This window comes from Phycodurus eques, chromosome 22 (assembly GCF_024500275.1).
Source record: "Phycodurus eques isolate BA_2022a chromosome 22, UOR_Pequ_1.1, whole genome shotgun sequence".
In the NCBI taxonomy this organism is placed as follows: domain Eukaryota; kingdom Metazoa; phylum Chordata; class Actinopteri; order Syngnathiformes; family Syngnathidae; genus Phycodurus; species Phycodurus eques.
In genome coordinates, this window is record NC_084546.1 from 7,975,767 (window position 1) to 7,994,606 (window position 18,840).

General features: G+C 42.3%; 1 protein-coding gene across 11 annotated transcripts in view; it reads left to right on the plus strand.

Moving 5' to 3' along the window:
• The window catches only part of celsr1a (cadherin EGF LAG seven-pass G-type receptor 1a), a 54,625-nt gene that overhangs the window by 13,659 nt on the left and 22,126 nt on the right, over positions 1 to 18,840 (plus strand). For all 11 annotated transcript variants that reach the window (XM_061667773.1, XM_061667772.1, XM_061667774.1 and 8 more), the window contains exons 2-6: positions 9,547 to 9,902; positions 10,063 to 10,351; positions 11,954 to 12,176; positions 13,401 to 13,516; positions 14,806 to 14,894. In XM_061667773.1, the coding sequence (XP_061523757.1) occupies positions 9,547 to 9,902; positions 10,063 to 10,351; positions 11,954 to 12,176; positions 13,401 to 13,516; positions 14,806 to 14,894 (1,073 nt within the window). The remainder of the gene's footprint in view (positions 1 to 9,546; positions 9,903 to 10,062; positions 10,352 to 11,953; positions 12,177 to 13,400; positions 13,517 to 14,805; positions 14,895 to 18,840) is intronic.

Genomic DNA, 18,840 nt, shown 5'->3' on the forward strand with positions numbered 1-18,840 from the left:
AATTTTCAGCTGAATTTGATAACTTTATAATTTTAATTGTATCACAATCAAGACTTTAAGGTCATTGCAAATTGTATTTTTATGTGCTGGAATGAACATGACTCTACGGTAGGGTTTTATTATTTATTTATTTATGTATTTTTGGTTAGTCCCCCCCCCCCCCCAAAAAAAAATAATCCGTCCTCTTCGGCTGTTAGGTCAAGCAGAAAGGAGGACCTGTATCCCTTTTATGCTGGCACAGTTTTACTGTTCGAGACTAGACCTTCAGTAGTTCAATTTGAACTGGATATGCATTTATTGTTGTGCATACAAACACACATTAACCCTTCTCTGTGCTGCTCTTTGTTTTGTTTTTTTTCTTGGTTTTTTTGGTGTCTTATTTCGGCATTGGACTAAGCGGTGCACCTTGCCCCGCCTCTCCCGATTCATTGTCACGCCACGTTCTCGCCAGCGGTGTCACAATGCTGACACTTGAGTGACCCTGGCGGATAAAGACGGCGGGTGAGATGGCCGCTGCATCTTTGATAAAAGTGTGAATGAGGGAGAAGGAGTATGGTGATTTAAGGCAAGGAGGGAAGAAAAGGAAGGAAAAGAAGTGGGGGCTTCTATTTTTACCCTCACAGTCCCCCCGACTTCAAAGAATCTCCCGGTGAGAGGGAATTATTCCCCTCCATTCAAGCGTGCCGCTGTTCTCTCCTCCACTTTACCTTTTTAACACCCCCCATCACAACCGCACTCCCCCCAAAGCCTTCGAGCGATGATGCATTGGGGGTACAACTTCTAGCAAATTGGCTCCGAGTTCGATTCCCGCTGTGACATCTGTGTTTGCCTCGAAATTCTTGGCTCCTAAGCACGGATCCGCGATTAAATCAGTAAATTCTATTTCCACTTGACCGTCTGCCCTGCTAACTGACTTGATGACTGTCTGACTCATTGTTTGGGCTCATGTTTGCATGACTAACCAGCTGGCTGGCTCCAAACCAAACAGCCAACATGAGCTAAAACCATATCATGTGTGGTAAGTTGTTCAACCTGCGCCCCATGGAACAGACAAGGCCCGCAAGTGCGCCTAATCGATACTAGCAAACATTTGCGAATGAGTGCATAAGTTTGTGCAGTTGGTTGGATGTATAGTTAATTTAACAGTAGTTAAATTTAGTGGGGCATTTATTCTGATATTGCACAGATATGTCTATTTTTACGCCATAATCCAAAAACATTTTTGAGATACACTGGCTATAAAAAGTCTGCACACCCATGTTCAAATGTCAGGTTTTTGTGATATGGTAAATGTAATTTTCCTTCTCTAAACTATCGAATGCACATGCCCAACTGTTCAACATTTCAGTAGTTTTTGCAGTTCTCTAACGAGGAGCTGAATGGAAAATTTCACTTTGATGCCTTTCTGTGATTCTTCCAGTCTCTCTGTATATCTCTGTTACAACGTGCTGTTGACACTAAGCTCAGTGTCAACTTGCATCCGAGAACATCCTGTTTGAAGCCTCGAGGTGGTGTCGACCAATTGTTTGCTGTCATCTTGGTCTCATTCATGATGTCAAAATGTGAACAGCGTGATCAAGAGGACTGTTTCAGTACCCATTTGAATTGTGAATTTGATTTTTTTTCAAAAGGTAGTCCAGTTAAATGTCCAGCTTCCTCTGCACCACGGACACTTTTCTTAAGTTCAGTTTGTTGCAACATATGCCCCCCCCCGCCCCCCCCCCCCCCCCCCCCAAAAAAAACCCTCATCTAATAACAACCCGTGTCATACGCACCATGAGAAACATTGTGTGGGATTGGGATACAGCTGCCCTGACTGGTGACTCACTCATTTACGCATTGCGAAGCGCGAGATGCATTACAACCGTGACATGGCGGTTTTACAAGGCAAAATGGACTGGCCCCATCTTGTTCATCACGATGAATCACGACAGAGAGAACACCATTCAGAAACTACACTTTTATGACACTTGATGTACAGTATAGCTATCTTCAGTGTCACCTTCTGATAAGTGTTAGCCTTCAGGTTTCTCATGGCGACCGGAAATATCCAGAGGCTTCCATTTAACAATAGGGCTTCTCGCTTCCTGATGTTGACAGCATTTCTGAAAGCGAGCCTACAGGCTTTGAATTCAACAGAGTCTGAGGTACTTGAGGAGTCTCAGCGTACCTAATTAGGAACGATGAGTACAATTATGACTTTTTGCTGCCTTTGGGAGAAGTCGCTCTGTTCCTTTCGTCTTTTTGCTGTGCATGAAACAACGAAAGGCAGAAAAGTATGGCAATTGTTCGATATCAGTCAAATTCGTCGCATCATTCCTTACTACAGCTCTTAGGAATATTAGTGTTACTGTTATGTGTCTTTTCCTTGTTTTGCGGGTATTATTAGTACAGTAGTATCATTTTGTAGGGTTTTATCCCATATTTTAAAATGCTGCGAACAAATTTGTAATATTTTTAAATTAGCACATCTGCCTCTGACGACCGGGGTTCAAATCCCAGCCCTGCCTGTGTGTAGGTTGTATGTTCTCCCCGTGCCTGCGTGGGTTTTCTCTGGGTACTCCGGTTTCCTCCCACATCCCAAAAACATGCATGGTAGGTTGATTGAAGACTCAAAATTGCCCTTAGGTGTGAATGTAAGTGGGAATGGTTGTTTGTTTCTATGTGCCATACGATTGGCTGGCGACCAGTTCAGGGTTTACCCCGCCTCTTGCCCGAAGATAGCTGGGTTAGGCTCCAGCACGCCCGCGACCCGTGTGAGGATAAGCGGTACAGAAAATAGATGGATGGATAGATGGATCATTGACAGATTTTGAAATATGCAGCTGATTGACAGATTTTAAAAAAAAATTGTTTTTTTAAAGTTGACAAGTTCAAAATTAAACAAGGATTTTCTTTTTGTTTTCTTTAGAAGTAGTGGCATGTATTGACTACCTTTAAAAGATTAAAAAAAAAAAAAAAATTGTCAAGCCTGTTTTGTATTTTCTGTGGTAGTACGTTTACCTTGTTTTGCATTTATTTTTAGTGTAGTGGAATGGTTTTGTTTGTTCCCAATTTTTTTATTTTTGATAAATATGATTAGTTTTTTTACATGAGCAGTGTTGATTGACATTATTTTGCGGTTATTTTAAATTTAAAACATTTAAATTATTTTCTTTAGAAGCTTTAGATTGTATTGACTACATTTACACTAGCATTGTTGATCCACTTTTTTTGTAATGAAACTTGTCAGAACACTACAAAGAAATCTGCATTTTCTTTTTATTAAAAAAAAAAATATATATATATATATATATATATGACATTATGACCTGACCCGGTGTCGAAAGGGTCAGTGTCTCCTCAGCTTTGTGCAACCAAAAGAAGTTGAAGAGATTCCTGACTTTCTATTTAACTACATTTAGACACAAGTCTCACGGTTTCCCAGGGCGACGACCCCCGCCCTCATCCTGACTCTATTCCTCCTCCTTCCCAACACTTTGTTAAAAGGAACCAATAGCGTGTCGGTTGGTAACCGGGCACCCTATTTATCAGTAACCCGCACCAACAATGACTGTAACCAGACACCTCCTTGGAGAGAAGGAGAGGAAGGGACAGAGAGGTGGAATGAAGGGTGGAGGTAGAAAGTTAAAAACAAAGAAATGATTATGATGGTCCAGTTTTTACTCATGAATCAGTGAAACATTTTAAGCGAGGGAAGGGGAAAAAAAATCCAGCAGGCAGAGGAAGACTGGATCTAGTGTCAGTGAAATGGATCCAAGACTCCGATTAGTTCGTTCATGGCTGGGTGGCTCTTAAGAGAGCACTGCAGTTCAACCTGGGAGGGAACTATTGATCATTCCCCCCCACCTCCAAAGCTGCTATTTTTCAGCTTATCGAACCACATCAGGGTTGTGTCCGATTAGCGCATTTGCATTGCAACAGGGTGATCATATTTATTTGCGTGTCAGCGTGGTGATTTAGTGCAGCGGCGCGTGACAAACCGCTGATCAGGCGGCGTGGTCTTTACATTGCTTGCATGCATTCTTGGTTATAGTTGAGCAATCGCCCTCCTTTGCGGGGCAGGAAGGAGCGTTTGACTCTTCACCTTGCTATAATGTGGTGAGAAAAAAGGACTTTTGAATGAGCTAATAATCTTATTCATCTGACCGCACACATCTGTTTTATAATTAAAAAAACAAAAATCTCCTCAATGGAAAAAAAGATATTTTTGATTCAAAGGTTTAATTTAAAACAGTTTTTTCGCTGTTTTCAAATTTACCTGATAGCCCATTTCAAACATGAAAAAAAACACATTTTACGATTGATTTATTTGAATTTATGTCATACAATGAAGTGCAAATTAAATTTCTCTATCAGGGGTGATAATGAGTATAATAAATCAGAACTATAAAAAAAATCCTGAAAATTAAATTAAATATGACATGTTAAATAATAGTTTTTCAAATCTTTAATTGAAAAACTAAATATTTAAGATATAGTCTTAATATTTAACAATAAAATAGTTTTTTTTTGTATTGGACAGTGACATTTAATCTTTTGTGGTTTAATACTGTAACACATCTGCGACTAAATCTGTGCATAAATTACACAGTAGATTAAGAATAATATCAAAAACACAAAAGAAAAATATATGAATTGATTTATGTCTATCAAGTGGTGCATTGTTTCCCAGTCTTTGCAAATAGCCTTAATAGCTTATGAACAACACAGTGTGGTGTCTGTTACAAGATAACAAGTTTCCATCTCGATTGTTCTGATCAAGCCAGAATGATTCATTCAAATAAAATGTGATGGAAGTTGTCGGTGAAAATGTCTTGCGGAGAAGAAATTACTGGATCTCTCTGATGTAAAAACAAAAACAAACAAACAAAAAAAATAACTGGAAATCTCTGCCTGAAGGGTAGATGTTGATTTGATTTTATTTGTTTTTTTTTTCTGCTTTCACATCAAGAGGTGAGAACAGAGCAAGATGACACCTGTAGGCTGTGGCCTTTGAGCCTTTAATAAGAGGAAGCAAGATGCGGGGTTTAATGTGATTTAATGTGACAAGTGACTTGGCTTTGAGGGGGAGAAATATGGCAACGTGAATCTGCTCAGTGGATGTGATAGCATTGTGCCTTTGACTGAGTGGCGCTCCATGCTTTGACACTGTTAGACTTTATATTGTCTGCAGCACAGCCGGTGGAATGATGCCTTCAAGGATTATCGTACTCATACTGCTCATTGGGCACAGTCGGAACAGTGCTTCCATTCTGCCAACATCGACATTCTAGCCGGGTCGGATCTCGGCCTTATTGCTCCCGAGCGCTCCGCTTTTAAGTGCCGCTCACCAAGAGCGCTTGTCTCGGACTTGTGAGAGACTATTCAGCTTGGAGTCGATATTGCGGATCCAGCGGGCCACCGAATTCAAGAGCGCGTCAAGTGAAAGGTTAACGGTATGACTGGATGCTCAGGGCATATCATTACCCGTGTAGATTGCTCGGTTCTAGTCAGAACCCGGAACCGGAAGGAGAGTACACTGACCGTTGTAACAACGCTGTTGTCGTGTACACCTGGCTTGGAGTCACCCCCCCCATCTTTTAAAATGTCTGCTTCATTTCAGAAATGGCTTCCACCAAACGGTCGTAGAACTCTGGTGAAAGTTTCCGCAAAGTTTCCGGTAAATATCAGTGAGAAAATAAGACGACGGGGATTTTGGAAACATCCCAAATTATGGGATTTTAATGGGAGTGAATTGAATATTAGGGTAATCTAATAACAAAAAAATAGAGTATCCCCACCCACCCGTTCAACGCCATCACTTCTAATTGTGAACAGAGGCTTCTGTGTGGTTCGTGACAAAGGAAAGTTGGAAAAAATGAAAGGACTTGGGTGTTCTTTTTTGCCTCCCTGAAGAGTTTGGAGGTGTTGATGGGGAAATTGGACTGGAACAGCTGTGTGTGTGGAGGCATGCTGATGTATGGTCACACATGCACGCATAATTCTTGCACTGAAGTACGCAGACACAGCCTCCAACTTGCTCTTCATTACCATTTTATTTTGCACTCTGGCGTCTGGAGCGTTCACAGTGCGGGATTCCCCAAACCCCCCCCCCCCCCCCCCCCCGAGTTACGTTCACACGTCAGCGGTGTTGTCGACAGAGGTCGTGCAGCCGAATGGTGGCTCGGCTCCAAAAGATGAAGATTTTTCACATCGCTAAAGTGCTCTTGGCTGTTGGCTTTTTGAATTTGAATCGGCGCAGTGCAAACTATTTGCAGCTGGCCTCACACGTCTACTTTCTGTCTTTCTACTATGCCGCTGTGCATTCCTGCGGTTAATGATCCCCTCTCTGTTGGGACATGGTAGTGTTTAAAGTCAATACATTTTGTTACAGTGGCTTATGTGGGTGCTAGCACCCCCAAGTTATCATAGAGCCAAATACAGTAGATTGATTCGCCCAGTACCCCTTTTTTTCCTGACGTGATTGATGAACAATTGCAAATTAACTCAGCAAACAATGGTATGATGACCTTGCTGAACGGCGTCATCAATGAGTTGAACGAGCGATTTACCTTCAAATAGTGAGAATTATTTGGTGCAAACTTGTGCCCCACTGGTTGCATTTAATGAGGCAATTAATCCGTAGTGCTCTTTATACATAGGCGGAGTCGAGCACTTACCCACCAACTCCGCAGCTGCATTGACTCTTTATATAGTGCATTTGACTATGACACACACTTTAAAATAATAATGTATGATAAATTGTTGACTAAATGTTACACTTCATCCCCAAAACATTTTTTTTTTTAAAAACCCAATTTCAAAGGGAAAACTCAAAACAAATGATGAATTCACTCAAGTGTCACTAGCAAAACAATGAGAAAAGTGTTTTTGCCAGCGTTATTCATTATCATTTTAATCAGTAATGATTGTCAAACCACGTGTCTGTCTGTGCAATTCCCTTCCTGATTGGTCACATGGATCCTGCCTGTGATTGGCTGGAAAACAGCTCTGGCTTCAGTTTGTTTTGATTCAAATCTTTCCAATGGACGCGAGGGAAGAAAGTCCTCGACGGCTTCGAGGCATTTAAAACACCTGAAACAGGAAGTTCCTGTTGCTTAGTTGCTGCAAAACTTGTAACTGTGCTGGAAAAAGAATTGGTGCGGAGAAAGTTTTTCATTTTTTTAATCTTCCACAATGCATTGACGTGAAAGCTTCCTGCTTTTAGAACTCTCTTGTGGTTTTAACATATTGGGCTCTCATTTACCATTGTATTTCGGGGTGATAAACGTCAACAGTAATCGTGTGTGTGTGTGTGTGTGTGTGTGTGTGTGTGTGTGTCTGCTCATTGCGTAAACATGAGTATGGAAAAGTGTGTGTAGAGCAAGTGTATCTCACTGGTGGGCTGCCTGCAATCTGTCACATAGACAACTGTTTGTTTTTTGTTGCTTTACAGGCCATCCTGCTCACGAACTGAACAAACACGTTTGTGGATTTTGAACTGCGAAGTGACGACCAGAGTTGTGTGTGTGTGTGTGTGTGTGTGTGTGTGTGTGTGCGCGTGTGCGCAGGAAGAGTGCGAAATTAGATCCAGTAATGCTGCTACCCGTTTAGTGTACAATGAACCCTCGTTCAGATCCACTCGCGATAATTGAAAATGTGCGAAAAAAGGGAGACCATATATATCGGGGGTTCGCTGTAAGGTTTTATGTGTGTCAAAGACGGTCAAGGGTGCAGGGAATGTATTACGTATCGAAAAAGTACTGAACGGTATGTGTACATGCCGAGAATGTGCTTACCTTTCACTCGCAGACAGCTGTTTGTATGTGTTTGCATGTGTGTGGTCATGAGGTGCATCATATTGAAAGGGGTTTCCAATTCTGCATGTTAGTTGCCTTATTTTTAAATGATTAGAAACTGGCCTATATGATGTCTAGTCTAGTACTGGATGACTGCAGGTGTACCTAATGGTGTGGCTGGTGAGTGCATCTGTAAGGGTTTTCCATCGCGTCTGCATACGACACACCCGTCAGTTCCACGGTTCAGCCCATCCTCTCTGCATGTGTGTGTTATGGCATGTTAGCAGCTGGTGGGCTTTATAAATAGTACAGGTGCCCCCCCTAACCCCCTGGAATGAGACAAGAACCAACCAACACATTACATTAATTAACTTTAGTGTATTTCTTTCTTTTTTTGCCTTTAAATCAGTCATAGAGCCAAAACATGCATGTTAGGTTTATTGAAGGCTAAATATTCCCCAATCGGTGTGAATGGTTGGTTGTCTACTTAAAATGTGGCCTGTGATTGGCTGGTGACCAGTCCAGGGTGTACCTGGGCTTGAGCCTAAAGGTTAGCTGCCATAGGCTATACAGCTCACCAGTGACCCTAATGAGAAGCAACGGTGTAAAAAAATTGATGGATATCCACTTTGGGCAGCTTGGTTTGATATTCGTTTAGCACTCGGCATGTTTGGGCTCTTTTCAATGAATATTGTCATTTTCAATCCCTTGTTGCTGTTTAATGTCACTCCCCTGCAAAGTAAAACATGGTAGGAGTACAGTTTTGCGTTGAGTGTTGAGACCTGTCCACACGATGCTATCATTGCAGACGTGTTTGAATTGTTGACCTGTCTGAGAGTGACAAGGCGCCTGTGGCCGAACCTCGCCGTGACTCCGTCACCCCCGCCCTCGTCAGTTGTAGCGCCACCTGTTGCGCAAGCATGCACTTGACAACTCCCACATACGTTTCCACGTTGGCAAAAAAAAATCATTTTTTCTCCTCAACAAAGATTAAATGCAGAGTGGGAAAACTGCTTTTAAAAACGTCGGCATACGTGTGGACATAACCTCAGTCATCCCCTCATTGCAGCGCCTCATCAGTATGATCCATTTCATGCCGCCCCCACCACCTGTCGTCGGCTTTATGTCGCCAAGACCTTGGGCAGCTTGTAAGCCCTTTTGGTAACCCTCCATAGGCACCACCACATGACAGTCAGTAATTGGTATGGAACCACATGCAAGGGATCAAATTACAGTACGTAGCTATTACATAGTACGCACGTAAAGCTGATTTGGAAAGGATTGTTCCATCTAGAAAACAGTAGAGGACAACACAAATGGTGTCTGTAACATAATAGTTGTAAGGAAATACACAAACCTGGACATGAATGACAAAGGTGTATTTTCATGCTAGTTTGTTTTGCGTGTTGTTGTGACACCTTTTACTCCATATCTTGGTTCAGACACTTGTCAGTTCTGAAATATATTTTTGGGGTTAGAATCCATTCAGGATTACTCAGGGCTGGTGAACAGCAAATATGAATACTTTAATGCGCCATTAGCAACATTTAAACATTTGGATGCATCTTTTTAGGGGGTTTCTATTGGTCCAATGGTACCTCATCTGTGGAAACCACACAAAGATATTTGATATTTGTCTGTTGTTGGTGTTTTGTGAGTGTCATGTGAGCAAAATAATCCCTTGACATTTTGTCGGCGAAAAAGCAAAAACATTGAGTAATCCATTTTTCTGAACTTAAAAGTATCCGAACCCCGTTTTTTCCAGATGGTGTCCACACCACCTCAGCCCTTTGTACACTCCGAGTCACCATCATCACCGACGACATGCTGACCAACAGCATCACGGTGCGCCTGGAGAACATGTCCCAGGAGCGCTTCCTATCGCCACTGCTCGGCCTCTTCGTGGACGGCGTGGCGGCCGTGCTCTCCACCAGGCGCGACGCCGTCTTCGTGTTCAACATCCAAAACGACACAGACGTGCAGGGCTCCATCCTCAACGTCACCTTCTCGGCCATGCAGCCCCAGGGAGGGCCCGGCAAGGGGACGTTCTTTCCTTCCGAGGAGCTGCAGGAGCAGATCTACCTGAACAGGACTCTGCTCAGGCTCATATCTTTACAGGAGGTAATGCACATAGGGTGTTTGTACACAAACACCAAATAGCACAACTGGGCAACTGGTGGATCAACATGTGAACACCATCCAAATTTGCAAGCGTATTCCCGAAAAGCAAGAATAAATCATGTATTTTAAACTGTAATTTCACATTCCTTCTGCGCCGTAGGTTTTGCCGTTCGACGACAACATCTGCCTCCGGGAGCCCTGCGAGAACTACATGAAGTGCGTGTCCGTGCTGAAGTTTGACAGCTCGCCCCCCTTCATCACGTCCAACACGGTCCTGTTCCGGCCCATACACCCCATCAACGGGCTGCGTTGCCGCTGCCCCGTCGGCTTCACGGGCGACTACTGCCAGACGGAGATCGACTTGTGCTACTCGGGGCCGTGCGAGAACAACGGCCGGTGTCTCAGCCGAGAGGGCGGCTACACCTGCGAGTGCCTGGAAGACTTCACTGGTGAGGAACTCTTTTGGGTTAAAACTTTTCTGGAATATTTCCCAGCACTTCCCCCTTGTTCACCTGATACCAGACAGTCTCCTCTCCCGTGTCTCTCTCTAATAGGTCAGAGCAAGACTGCCTTCATCGCCCCATCCTCCCTTCTCTTCCTCCATCTTATCTGATCTCATTACCCCATTATACCCGTCTATGTCAGTCACTACCCCGCTCTCGCCTTCCCCCACTTTTCTCGACTCCCCCAAGCATGTTTTGCGTTCCAAAAACCGAGTGCAGGTTCTCTTTTGGAGGTCACAGTTCAACACTTCGACCCATCACAGGCCCATAATTGGGCCGATGACAGTGTTCTCCTTAGGTTTCAGCATTACAGGGAAACGGATCCTTATAATTCACCCCACGGCAAATGGGATTATGCCGCAGAGAGAAGGGTCATTACCTGGTTCCAGTCTGTTGTGGAGTCGGGGTCCCAATCATGTCAGGACAGTCAGCACAAATAGTTGTACAGTCAGAAAAAAAGTTGCCCATAAGTAATGGAATTTCTATGAGGAAAACCAAAACCTTTTTGGGAGAAGAATCATGGTAATTTCCGAACTTTACAGGAGTAGATGGCAAAGTTGCTAGAGTTCAGCTTTGTTTTTTGTTTTTTTTAAAGGGAAATTAAATTCAGGTGGGAAAATATAGTGATATTTGAGATATAGGGTATATCTAGTACATACAGTTTAAGTTTAAGTTTAACACAGCCCAAGTAAATCAGTTTACAAAATATGAGTTTGATAAAAGTTTGCGTGCATACGCGCCAATGACAAAAACAACAATCCATAATTTTTGTATATGTAATCATTCAAAGAAATTGCCCTCAGCTCGCATCTTTTTCCCCATTCTTTGTCATTCATTCCCATGGAAAATGTCCACGAAACAGTATTTCCAAAATCCTTCAGCTAAACTTTCCATGGAAGTATCTATAAATGTTTGGCCCATTTACAACTAGAACAATAATATGTTTAACTTCGACGGTTAAAATCTCAACAAAAAAAAAAAAAAATATTCGTTAAATTTTGCCGTAATAAATTATCTCATTTGAAAACTTGGTTTGTCCGGTTGCTCTAAATGTCACGTTTCTTTGCAAAGTTAGAGAAGCCAAAGCTTAATAATCACACACAATCACACAACTAAGCCAATAGGGTTCCCATATGCGGCTTCATGAGAAGCTGCAGAAGCAAAACCCATCCCATTTAAGAAGATACTTTATCGGGTCCATGCATTCATCAATATGCATTCCATCTCAAAGTGGAACTTGGATTAGCTTGAGTGGTCAGCTGTTATCTTGAAATGGATTCACAACAGCCTCTGATTTACCAGAGGAATTTTGAAGGTCTCTTCCTGTAAATCACCTTCATCACCGAGCTCCATTTGCCTTCATCTGGCCTCGTCATCCTCCGCTTAACCCCTTTTTGTGTCGCTTCTCCTTAGATAAGGCAAAAGATGCCTTTAGCTACTTGGGGCTGTGTCATTGAAGTGATGACAGACGAAAAGAGCTTCAGATGACATCTCGTGGAAATTATGGGCAAAATGGATTCAGACTAATTCCATCTTCTTTTTCCATAGGGGAACACTGTGAGGTGAACACCGCATCGGATCGCTGCGTACCGGGCGTGTGCAAGAACGGCGGCGAGTGTGTGAACGGGCTCGCCGGCGGTTTCACGTGCCGTTGTCTGCCTGGCGAGTACGAGAAGCCTTACTGCGAGATGACCACCCGCAGCTTCCCCGGACAGTCCTTTGTCACCTTTAGGGGTCTGCGGCAAAGGTTCCACTTTACCGTCTCTCTCATGTGAGTGGTTCCTTCTTCCTTTTGGTCATCAATTCCCTTGCTTTTTTTCTCTATTCATTAGCCTTCATTGTTTTTTTTTTGTAAATTAACACAAGTCAACTCTGTCAAATCTTATTTTATTGGAGGGATCAGATGGTGTCATGTAAAACTGGTTAATGGGGAAACCGCATTTAACGTTTAGATGCTTATATCTCTGTGAAATTGTATTTGATTTAAAGATCACAATGTGTTGTTTCTAACTGTTTAATCTGGAACTGATTCAGATCATGCAGCTATTAAAAAACAAAATAAAAGAAAATAAAAAATTGAAATCCACATTTGACATATTTGGATGCTCATATCTTTGTCAAATCTAATCACATTTGTTTGTTGTACTTGTTCCGGATCTTATTATTATTATTTTTTTGTTATTTAAACGCGAGCCCCAATGATAGAAACCAAAAAAGTGGCAAGGTTTTCGTCGTACTCTGTTGATATCATAATAGAACATTCTTGCTTGTTTTGCTTCCTGTATAAAGGTAGGAAAGTTAGAGCAATAATGATGGGAGTCGATCAGTCGTATGATGGTGAGAAAAAAGTTTGCACTACCCTCAAAACAGGAAAGTCTTTGTGATGAGTTTCCCTTATCAGCGTCTGGCTACAGCCCTGCCGACTTCCTGGCTCGCTGGCATCTGCCGGCTGACTCCTCTGCCCTCACCTTGCATTCCCAAACGACTCGCACGTGAACTTTGTTCACTCGCAGCCAGGTTCGCCCCTCTGCTAACGCACAGGCGAACATCGTCTAATGAAGGGGGGGGACCCGCTTTCCTGTCCAAAGCCCATACGCTACACATTTTCTGCTTTCTCTTCCTTAATGACTTTTCTTCAAGAGCTCCTCCATCATGAAGCTGCACATGGACAAAAGTATTGGAACAGCTCACAGTTTACACGACAGTGTTCCTCCGCTACTGTATGCAGTATTCCCTCGCTATATCGTGGTCTGGAATGTATCCCCCGCAGTAAACATGGATTCACTGGAAATGCATGCCATGTGTCCTAATACGTTTGTCTTTTAGCTTCAAGGCTGTTAGCTTTTTAGCAAAATAGCAAGGTGATTTTACCTATCTTGGATTCTTAGACAATTAAACTAAACCGAAATGGGAAAAATGTGGCTGGAATTAAAAAAAAAAAAAAATCATCTGTTTTATGTTGTTTTTTTTTTGTTTTTTGTTTTTTTTAAACCAGGTTTGTGACCCGAGAGAGAAATGCCCTGCTTCTCTACAACGGCCGATTCAATGAGAAACATGACTTCATCGCTTTGGAAATCATCGACGAGCAGATTCAACTCACTTTCTCCGGAGGTGAAACCATTTTTTCCCCTCCACTTATTAGCACTAGTTCTTGAACGCACCTCCAAACCTCCTAATTTTTGCACTTGTGTGTGCAGACACTTTTTTTTTTTTTTTAATTTTATTTATTTTCTTTTTTTTTTATACAGTTTCCTCCTAATGTTATCTTTAAGTGGGCAACACCGTGCCAAATAAACACTTGGGCCACATGTGCGCATTCTCACATTGTGAACGCTGATAACCGCTGATCCACAGATCAAACGCGCGTGGGGTTGTTTTCCGATTCTCTCCACTTTCCCATGGAACTGTAGAGGAGTGGTGGGGGTGAGCTTCGGGGAATCCAGTTCAATATGATTAGTTGAATCCTGTTTTGGGCCTACTGCCAAATCTGGAATCTGACTGTAAAGTTGAATGCAGTAATTATCAAATTAAATGTGGATTACGACCTAATGAGAGGCGGAAGAGGAAAATCTTTGATTTGCTCCCACTATTCTTGTATTAACTATGCACATGATGAATACTGTACATGGGCACACAATCACCCCATGATTACCTCCACCAGGCAGGTTTAGTCACTTCATATACTTCTTTATTTTTGTTTGTGTACCATTTCCTGAATTTGTCGAGAATCCACTTTATCTAGTTGAAAATAATTTTGAAATTAAATATATAATAAATAGTTTTGTGAAAGAAAACGTTTTTTTTTTTTTTTTATATACTTTAGCGTGCATCCATTTTCTGTATCGCTTGTCATCATTAGGCCTATCCCAGCTATTTTATTTTATTTTATGTAACATCGCATTGTGAAAAATAATCCTCAAATCCCATTTAAAATACATGCTGTAATTAACTGCACTTGTGTATGCTCATATTATATTTAGTTCCCTTGGCTCGAGATTAAATTCTGCCTCCTTTGTTAGACATTAAAATGCCAGATTGTAGACTGTTAGTTATTTTGCAGGCAACAAATGTTTAAACCTTGGCAGAGGTCTGTGCTCTTGCTCTCAAAAGCAACACACATATACACAAAGTAACACTCTTGTCAGTGTTGTGGATTCCTGCCCTGGGCCGCTCCTGTCTTTGACAAACAAAGTCATTTATCAGTAAAGACGGAGTCTTTGTGGCCGGCGCTAAGCTCAAGTGGAGACGCTGACAACGAGGATTTATTATCACGTTGTGGTCGTGATGGGCGGTTTCGCATCAAGTTAGGACACAGCTTGTTTGTGCCACCATTTTTGAATTTAAAAAGTGGAATCCATTTGGTTGCTTCACCTTGTATCTCTCCTATTGTTGTCCTCCAGGTGAGACCAAGACCACCGTGTCCCCCTTCATCCCGGGCGGTGTCAGTGATGGCCAATGGCATTCTGTGCAGCTCCATTACTACAACAAGGTAAGGAGCTGCCAATCCATATCTTCTAGTGACGAGGACGTCATTTCAAATTTGTTCCCACGATGGTCCTCTTGCCTTTTTAATCATGCACGATCTCCAGGGATTATATCCAAACGTGTCTCATGTATCTACTCGGAGTTGTCATATTTATCAGAGGAGCTTTTTCTTCAAGTCACATGTCAGGTGTGATTTTTCCCAACAAACTTGCAGAGCCCGCGGCTATTGTTCTATTAAGTTTAAAAGCACGCTGGGAATAACATAACCCTTCTTAACTTCTAAGAATGAGAGAGGTTACCCGGAGTTCAATTTCCACTACTCACAAAAAAAAATACAAATAATTGGGATATTGGGCTTTCAGAGGAGATTTCAGGATAAACCTAATATGTGCTATAATATTTGCAAGGTAACTTAATTTCACCCATGCCCATGTCCAGCTGTTCAACATGATACGTTACTTTTCACACAACTCTTTTTCATTTTTAATTTTTGTTTTAATTTCCACGCATGTCCTCTTCTATGCCTTTCTGTGACTCGTCCAGTCTCTCTGTATCTCAGCCATAACATTGCCTACACACAAAATGTGTGCTCTACGACCATGCAGGTTGGCTCTCATTGTCAAGGCTTTGTACAATTTTGACTTTATCTTTATCGTATTGCATGTGTACCTAATAAATTGTCCAGTGAGTGTGCATTTCAGGAATGTCGTAATCTCTATCTGCTAACATGGCCACGTTAGAGCGCCTCATTGTTGGCCGCGAGTGCGCGCACATAACGTGGAGAAGGCGAAAAGAGCAAGGTAAAAAAATAAAATAAAATAAAAATAAAGTAAGAGAAAGTCTGACTTGACAGCCAGCGTGTGGACAGGGGCTTTGCGCTGGTATGGCCCCTTTAGAGTGTCTCGTTATCCGCGGCGTGGACAAAGCCCCGCAATGACCCGGTGGGATATTTCCAGCCCCGGAGACTTTAAGCGGATATATTTTTGGGTCTAAAACATGTTGTCATGTGTAGGCACAAGAAAGATGTTGGATGAAGTTGCATCAGTTTTTCCTGGTCGTAGCAGTGGTATTTGATTGGCAATCGACAGTTGAGTGGGGCGTCGTCACAGCGCATTCAGAGGACATGCCCCAAGCAGCATGTGAGAGCGGAGAGAATGACTTGATGTTTCACAATTTTTATTCACTTTTTTTTTATTTTTATTTTTTTTATTTTTTAAATCATCTAAATTTGGCAGGATTGTTAACAACAGTATTCTGAGTGGTGTGTCAAATTTGGAAGATATTTTATCGGGATTTTAATGTATAATTCTGGGTTCAATGCTTTGCCAACATACCATCCAATCCATATTTAGGGGTTCTTTTTCATAGTCAACACTTTTATTCGTTTTTGGTTTTTTTGCACCTTTTGTCCCCTTTTTTTTGTCTATGGGTTTCATATTTCACAGGTGCTTTGCCTCTAGTACGAACACCCGTTGCACACCGTGTCGCTTTCACTGCTTTTGACGGGCCAGCATTCATCACTTGACGAATGGGGGCGAACATTGCCGCCCATGTTGGCTGCAGGGTCACTTTTTGTGCTCATTGTCAGGATTTCTGGAATGAAAGGGATGCTCCAAATGCACACTGGGATGTGTACTGTATGTCTGTCTTTTTGTCGGGATGTTGCCATGCCAACAACAGATGAATTTCCGCCCCTGTTCTGCATGGGTTTCCTTTTATTTTGCGTTCTTTGGCTGATCCCACTCACTTTGGTTTTGCTCCTTTTTTTTGTTTCCACACATATCATCCGAAGTATATAATCACATGTACCACAAGGCGGGTCCATGACAATGTCATGCAGTGGTTTACAAAGCGGCTGACACATACCGTTACATTAGCCAAAGTCCGACGAGCATTGACACATGGCCATCTTTTTCTTCATGTGGTGAATGATCAGAAGGAATCTGTAACTGAACCCCTCGCATCACTTCCTGGAGGGGGTTTGTGCAAAAGTATACAGCAGAACTCTCTCAATAGATGTCTTGAGGACTGAATACGCAGATTTTCATATTATTTTGTACCGTCATAAAGGAGACTTTTCAAGATATGATGAATCCAGAGCTTACCCACGCAGATAACGCTGACTTTGATCAGACTTTATCCTGCTCTGTGCTTTTAAGACTTTTAAATGGACATAAATTGAGATTGATGTGTCTTTAAACACAAACAAGAGCTCGTTTTTAATTGGAGCCTACAGCGCAATAAGCAAATTACATTAAAATGTGCGTTTTAAATGTCTCATCACAAAAATATATCCCCATTTACGACATTAAATCTTTGATAAACATGAAGAAAGCAGCGTATTCATGTCAATAGCAGATGCTTGAATGTGTTTTTCTTGCATCTTCATCTCCGTTTTACACAAACACACGATCATAATTATGGAAATCTCAAACGCAGCCACTAGGTATGAATAGACGGTTGTTATTCTCACAGGAGCCCGCTCATGTGTTAAGCACACACAATGCACACACGCATAGAAGGTGATTTAGTGGGTCAAATGATGAGACGGTTGAAGATTGCACAGGGGGTCCGCAGACACCCCCACACAAACCCGTTTTTTTTTTTTTTATTATTATATTAGAGCCGCTCTTCATCGAAGGGCCGGGGTGCCTCGGCTCAAAAACAATAGGTCAAAGGTTTAGGGGAGGAGGGGTTGCCGTGGAAACAGACAAGGATTTTGCCATTGTTGTCACCATCCGAGGCAGTTGGAGAGCGGGGGTGTCCAAAGCATAGCACGCCATTTGAGAAGAAGCAGCTCAAGGCATTCTTTGACACGTGGTTGTGTCGGAACACACTTTTCGTACGTTCCTGTACAGTAAATTATGTTTCACGAATTGATGTCATAGTTGGGCTTTAAAAGGGAAAAATGTATACGTGAACAGAAAAGCTCAAGGAAGCTCTACTTTTACGGTTACAAGAAATAACCCAACAATTGGAGTCTACTTTTTAACGTTAATTTACTCCTCGGGCGAGTTCTTGGAGTCGTAGGCATCAACAAATAGTACAAAACAAGTACTTTTGAGCCGCTGTATGCATTCTTTGCAGTTCTTTTCCACTGCACGCTGTTCCATATTCAGCGATACGATGTCGGCGACATTCCTGGACAGGCTGAGCCGAGTCTTATCAGTGCGCCAAAGTCGCCAGAAGTTTCTGCTTCTCCCGTTCGCTGGCCTCTCGCTCTCACTCGCGTGTGGCTTGAGGCAGGCACTTAATCATCCAAAGCATACTCTACGTGTTAACTGACTTCACAGTATAGCGCAAAATGCTTAAGATATAGCCGTATACCTTTCGCGTCTGCTTTATTGGACGTCGGTATGGCCTTCTGTTACTGTATTGTGAACTGCTTTTCTAATGGTCTCGTTGCTTTCTTGTCATTAAGTCGAAATTTCGCAGTGAATATACAGGCGGGCCGCATTTCCGCGTACTGTGTCGTATTACAATTACTTTTATGAAACCGCTATGGCTTTGTGTGCATCTTGACCTAGTGGAGACCTGAAGAGCGCAACTGAGCTCCTTCCTTCATTAAGTAATTCCTTTGTCCTTCCTTGCATCCTTCCTTCATCTTTCCTTGGTTTTATACCATCCTTCCTTGAATAAGTTATTTTACGAGTATACCTACTTTTGGCCCATTCTGTATATGAAGTCTCCTACGTGTTCATTAGAGGTCCCCTCTATCCTTCTTTCCTTTCATACCTTCCTTGTTCTCTTCTTCTCTTCCATCCTTGCTTCCTTCCTCCTTCCTTCCTTTCATCCACCGTTGTTTCCTCCCAGACTTCTTACCTTTTTATCCATCCTCCACTCCTTCCTTCCTATGATCCCTCCTTGCTTCCTCCCTTTCATCCAGCCTTGGTTCCTTCCTTCCTTCCATCCTTCTTTCCTCCCTTCTTTCCTTCCCATGAGAGGCAGGA